Source organism: Zeus faber (genome assembly GCF_960531495.2).
Source record: "Zeus faber genome assembly, chromosome: 12".
NCBI classification, from domain to species: Eukaryota; Metazoa; Chordata; class Actinopteri; order Zeiformes; family Zeidae; genus Zeus; species Zeus faber.
The window spans coordinates 21,268,192-21,275,078 of NC_137196.1; the positions used below are offsets into that span (position 1 = coordinate 21,268,192).

The following is a 6,887-nucleotide window of genomic DNA, read 5'->3' on the forward strand; positions in this document are numbered from 1 at the left end:
GGAAGGGGCACCAGAGAACGGGGAGTCCTGCAGCCAGACAGGAGGGCTTTGAGGTGAGCAACTAGAGAGAGAGGTCTAGGGAGTGGCTTCAGAAAAGGAACTTTGGAATTTACTCCAATATAAACGTTTAACACAATCAATGTGATTGGCCGTGGTTTCAGCATCTTCAGCCGACACGCCTCCAGCATCTCAGAACAGAGGGAACTGCCTTTTTTCACCATTTTGAAACCTAATTATATATACTTGGCGATACACTTTTTTTTTTTTTTTTTTTTTTTTTTTTTAAATCATTCAAATTTGGTTGGGTGGTTAATAACACATTTTTCTGTGGTGTGACAAACTCAGTCAGAGCAAAAATGTATTCTTACTTTACAGGGACTTTAAAGACTAATGCTGTTTTCACACAAAAATAAGTGGGTGTAATAAAAATAAGTGGGTCTTTTTTTTTTTTTTTTTTTTTTTTAAACCCGGGTCAACCTGCTAAAAATAGGCAATTGACACCTTTTCCATTGACAGGAGAAATTATGTTGTTTTTTTTTCTGGTGTGTCCCGTTCGACATCACGAACACGCCGCAAAAGGGCTGTGTTATGGTTCCAGTGCTATTAGGGAAAAACAGTAGAGGGGACAGCAACTTAAAAAAACAACGACAAAACTGCGCACCCTTGCAGATACTGCATGCTGCCGGTGCATACACCTCCAGCAGTGGGGAGCGGGGTCCGCCAGGGAGCATGGGGGTTCTCCGCTGTAGTCCCCAGGGTGTGATCGCCAAACTCACAACATTTCATGGTCCCCCATGCGAAAAAGTCAACAACTTCTGATTTTGGATTTTAAATGGGATATGAAATGATCGAATGATTCTATTTATGCGCCAGTGTCCGGAACTTCAAGGGGCGTGGCATTGCGCAGGTAAAGGGGCAGTTCCTGGGTTTTTGGCACAGTGGGAAAGGGGTATAAGAGGAGTGTTAACTCTTAGTCTTTAATGAACACGCTTTTACACGCTGGTGCCAAGAAAAAATTTAAGTAAAAACAGTTCTGTCTGTATAACTGAAAATTTTAGGTTGGCAAGCCTGGTTACGTTGCAGGAAGACTGAACTCAACTTGTACTAATGTCAACCCAATAACTGATCTGCATCGCCAAAAGTCATGTCGCCCTTTTTACGTTCAGATTTTTGAATTCATGGTACTCAGCTTGCGGTTCTCTAAGTTAAATCATTAACCCGGGGTTAACCCTGTTGCACTTAAAACTACAGAAATGTAGCACAATATAATGAACAACAGAATGTCTGTTCTTATGCTTGTTAATCAGAATAGTGCTTCAGGTATTTCCATGTATATTACTGAATACAATGTATATTGTTTTCAGTAATAAAAATGGCAAACTGTATTTTGGTTGCTTTTTACAAGCTGATATAAAAGTAATTCATTAACATTGGTTGTGCATAACATTAAAACCCCTCTCCTACTTGCACTGAAAGCTGTACATTTACTGGCAATGTTTCGTATTGGCATCATGTGGGAACGGGAGCTGATGGCGATGTTCCGTCGAAGTCGTTATGCAAACCCCCCCACGAAGAAGTATAATTTTCGGCAAATTGCCCGAACGGCTGTGAATGGAAGCAGTAACATTTCTGTAAAGTAGGGGTAGAGCTGAATCTAAAACAAGCACAAAGAATGAGTTTTTAAAATATTTATTTTGTACAAATATTTCAAAATTGAATTGTTATCGGGGAGAAAAAAAAAAATACATTTAGAAAAATGGCGCACCGATCCGAACCGTGGCGCTCGGCTGCAAAGATGACAAACTCAAACACGTCCAGTATCTACGGAAAAAGAGGTCTTTATATTCTTAAATCTTATTGTTTTTCTTCTTAAAAACGCCACTCAGACACTAGACGTGCCTTTTACAGTTCGGGGTGCAGCGTGGGGACATTGGGCACAAGCACTTCACTTGCCTGCCGGCTGCACCACAGCGTGGAGCTGGAGGGAGCGAGCGGACAGGGAGAGGTAGAACGGGTGGAGAACGTTCATTCTCCGAAGGCAGAGAGTATAGGACGGGGGTGAAAATGATCACACTGATTTAATAACATTTGGTTAGGGTTATTGCATCTGGGGACGGGGGCTCTGTCTCCTCTCAGTCAGCGGAGGGAAGATACCGTGGGGCAGGGAGACGGGGAGCGAAGTGCTGATCTAAAAACTGATTCCGTTGCCTAGTCTCAGGTGATATTGGACACCTCTCGGGCAAGCATTACGTAATGTATCTGTAACAGCAGTCTACGTGGGAACAGACTTCATACGGAACTTTTCCGTATGGAGGCCCATGTGGGAATGACTACCTATTGCCTTTATCAAGTATTTTTTCAATCTAGCAATGTTACGGATTCCATGTGGGAAAGGGGCTAGAGTCTCATATCTCATCAATTGTAGTCCCCTGAATTGAACAAATTGATCTCTTACCAGGTCAAAATTTGTGAAATGGGCAAATCATTATCTGAAGAATCAATAGCGTATCATCATTACATCCCTAATAATAAGTACGACTTACTACGAGAATGAGAATCATTATTTTATGATTTTTTTTTTTATTTTTTTTTTTAAATCACCACACTTACTGCTATTTACTTTGAATTTATTTGCATACATAGAGGAATGGGCCTCTCAGAAGAATATCTTATTTCAAAATAAATAAATAAATAGATAAATAAATAAATAAAAATACATGCACCCTGGAGAAGACTATCCCACTTCAACCATGACAACTTACCAAAGATTAAAACTAGGCAGATTTTTCAACTGAGGTGTATGGTTATTCAAAAATAATGTGGAAGCCAAACACATGACAAGAAAGTGTGTCCTTCAGTTGCTACCACAAAATGTGTGAATAGTGTATAATGGCATGTGCACACCCCATGATAGATTTTTCATTTATTTTATAAAAACACATGTGAACAAATAACATGTCAACAACAGTTCAGGAGTCACTGTGGCAATTCAAAAATAACAAAAAAAAATACATAATTGCAATACTAAAATTACTCAAACACTAACAGTAGAGACTGTTCAAGGCAATGTAAGAACATTACATAACTCCTGTAAATTACCCTTTTCCACCACATTGATAACAACATAACGTCAAAGTGTTATTAGAATTTTAAAGCAATTTTAGAGTTTGCTTTTGGTTGCTAGAGGTTGAGTCGTTTGAGAGCCACATGAGACCACATAATACATTAAAACAACTGAGAAATTTAGAAAGGGCCATTAGAGCCTGAACTTCAAGAGTAAGCAGGTTAACTTGCTCTCTAAGCCTGAAAGCTCCAGGTCCAACAACAAGAGCTCTATTCAGACAATGGCACAATGGAAAAGTTGAGGCCACTATCCAGACTCTTGCTTAAAGGCAAAGCGCTTGCACTTTCTACATAGGGCCTATCTCAGCGTACAACCTGACGCCTAGTCTTCTTACCGCACAGCTGGTCTTATACTTTTGGTTCCCGCTGAAGTTTGCCCAGAAATAGCACGACAGGCTCATGCCCTCAGACGCAACAAACAAAAAGGCTTGTCCTAGGTCTCAGTCAAATCCTGAATGTGTCTTTCCTTTCAGAACATTCGCATGTTTTTACCTGGACAGAGAGGCAGCCCTAATCAAGTGGTAGGTAAAATGCAATATTTGGACAATGCACAGAGCTTAATAATTACATAATCAGACAATTGTATTGTTCAATTAAAAAAAAAGTGATTTAATGATCGCAATTTTCTTAGTTTAACTTAATATCCCAATATAACGTGTAATGCTATATCTTAATATAACTTATGAAAACGAATAAAAATAACATGTTAAACAAAGGTAAACAAAATCACATGAGTCACATTCGGCGCCTAAAATTGTTTGGTTACGGTTCTGACATTTTACTTAGGCTATATTTGACGGTGTGATCAGTTAATATTGTAAAACCTCTGTGTTGTATGACAGCTGAACCTACTGTTGGTGACCTGCAGTGGAACACACGATGACTCCACTGTCTCCAGCTCAGCAGCATCACTGGAATAACAGCAGCTCACCAACTACCGAGCTTCTTATTAGTGTGAATCGATAATCCACTCGTTAAACTACCCCACCCGACTGGCAGCTCTACTATTATACTTGCAGATTCTCCATTTATGTCATGACAGCATGGGACAAATTAAGTGGCGAGCAAATGTTTGCGGGAGGGTAATTGGGAGAGTTTGGAGATACTACAAAAAAAAACTAAAAAAAAAAACACAAAAAAAACTCGTTTGACTGCATGTCACTCGGATCCAGCTGTTGCATGAGCAACGTTGTGATACTTCTCACCATGAGATGCATTTAGGCACTGACGTCAATAAAGTGAAACCACAGTTTTCCCTGAGTCATTAACTGTTTTAAGCGAATAAAGATGTTTTCCCTTAGGAAGAAGAAGAAGAAGAAGAAGAAGAAGAAGAAGAAGAAGAAGAAGAAGAAGAAGAAGGTTAATCTATGTGTTTAGAGCGTATTATTCACTTTTTAGAAATGCTCGTTAGTTTTACGGCATTTGTTGCCGTTGTGTTAAAACTAGCCGTTGGAGTGAGACGATAACGAAGAAAGCAAAGCCACTCTTCCTCGACTTCACTGACAATAAACAACAAACAAAACTTTTCCATGTGAAATACTCTTTACTCTTCAGGGACAAAAACGAAGCACGGCGGCTTGTTTGGCTTCGGAAACGTGAACAACAGTCGTTCGACTGGCGCTAGAAACCACCGAGTCTCCCAAACGTCTGGTTCAAACAGATATTTAGGTAAATATAATATTCGGTTGACGGGATCACAGTGCGGCGAACCGGGGTGTTTAGATGAGTGTTTCCCAGGCCTCAATCCATGGGTTCATTCCCAGACAACAGTTTGGGACCTGGCGGGATTGAGTCGGAAAGTGTATAATTTCCCACTTATCGTGTGGCTTCGTCCGAATTCCAACGCCACACCTGCTAACCGGGGCGGAACGCGCCCGCCCGGAACAACTTTTCCCTCACTTTTCCCAGCAGTTGTCAACTTTTCCTACCTGCACGGAGTCGGCGGCCATCTTGGTTTCAACTTTGAATCGGACCCTGCGGAGGGAGTCGCTCCCAAACTCGGAAAACAGCCCGGCGCAGCTCTCCCTCTCCGGCGACGAACGGCAGCTCGCTACTCGGCCGAAGCATTTGTCATCTCGGAAAAGCGGGGCGCCCCATTCCTCTTCGACGTCCCCCCCCCCGCGCCGTGTTTCGCTCCGACGCCCTCCGCTCCAGAAGCCTCCGTAGGGCGGACTGCAACGGGAATCTGAGCGCGAGCCCGTAGTTTTTGGGAGCAGCCACGAGCCCCGCTGCGCCGTTCACTACGTCACGTGATCTAAAACCTTACACCCGTATAGTGCTGTAGGACGGCTTTGTCAATAAAACAGGTTTAAATCATCGATTATTATTATTATTATTATTATTATTATATAAATATACTATTTACTATATTATTATTGTATCATTGTTTCATTGTTGTTATTATTATTATTATTATTATTATTATTATACATATTATATAAATATAATTGTATTATTATTGTATCATTGTTTCATTATTATTATTATTATTATTATTATTATTAATAGTAATGATAATAATAATAATAATAACACCAACAGCACAACTGCTTTTAATGATATACGATAACAACTACTATCCCCCACAACTCATACTAATACTACTACTAATAATAATCACTATAATAACAATACAATAATAATACAAATAATAATATCACTACTACGTGTGATAATAATAGTATTAGTAGTAATAAAAGTATTAATAATAATGTTAACAAAAAAATTTTATAATCATTTCTCAGGGATGGCTCAGAATGGATTATTTCACATTTCTTTGAGAAATCTGACCATTTTGTGATTTTTATCTGAATAGGTTTTCCTCCTAATCAATCGTACTGTACATCTTGGCACAAATGAGAATACATTTGCAATATGCAATATCATTGCATAAATTACAATGACCTATGGCACCACCTTCATCAAGGAGGTGTCGTGTGTCCTTAATAACAGCTAAATAATAAATAAAGGAATTAAATAAATTCCAACGGCAATAATATGAACCACAGGATTATTATAAGATGACTGTGTAGAAGTCTTCTATGTGACCATTTGACATCTTTGCATCAAACAGACACTTTTCACTGGTCCAATGTGGCCTGTGTATGACCTGTCACTCCTCAGTGAGCTCAGTGGGGCTCTTTTCGGTTTTACTTTCTTTACATAATCCTCAACGAGGCAGACATTAGCAACTGTGGCTTGGGCGCTTTACATGCGCAGGGTGCCAACTCCCAACTATCTATTCATATTGAAACACTGTGGTGTAAAGCATTTCCAAAGCAATAACGATGACAATCATCGTAAGCAGTGCTGTTCACACTCTGCTGAAGGCCTCAAAAATGCGCTCCATCGTTTTGTTTCCGTGGTGATGTGAAGAGCTGTGTGTCAGCAGGTGGCCCAGACAGGCCCTGATGCTTCACATTGTCCTTCATCTGCAGAAAAAAAATGGTTTGCGTCCCATGCACGACCTCTTCTCATTTTTTTTACGGCTGTTAACTTTGGTGTGGGAGGAAGGCGAAATCCCGTCATAGTGATTATTTATTAAGAAATGGCAATTTATTTCGCCACCTCTCTGTTGGCTGCTGGAAATTTGATGAGGCCAATAAAGCTCCCGTCCTCAAAGCGCAGACACTGTCAGCTGTCAAATAAATCTTGTCGTGTGCATGCACCCACCCTTGGAGATCAGAGCCAGCAGGAGGAAAAAAAAAAAAAGAAAACAAAACATGAGACTGGTCAGATTTCAGTGGCGCACACATGACTGTTGC

The 6,887-nt window shown here is 40.2% G+C and overlaps 1 protein-coding gene across 1 annotated transcript in view; it reads right to left on the bottom strand.

Moving 5' to 3' along the window:
- pkn2a (protein kinase N2a) overlaps window positions 1–5,257 on the bottom strand; it is a 37,343-nt gene extending 32,086 nt beyond the window's left edge. The window contains exon 1 of the mRNA XM_080011140.1: window positions 5,052–5,257. Within this exon, the coding sequence (XP_079867266.1) occupies window positions 5,052–5,072 (21 nt within the window). The 5' untranslated portion in view covers window positions 5,073–5,257. The remainder of the gene's footprint in view (window positions 1–5,051) is intronic.
- Between the last annotated feature and the right edge of the window lie 1,630 nt (window positions 5,258–6,887).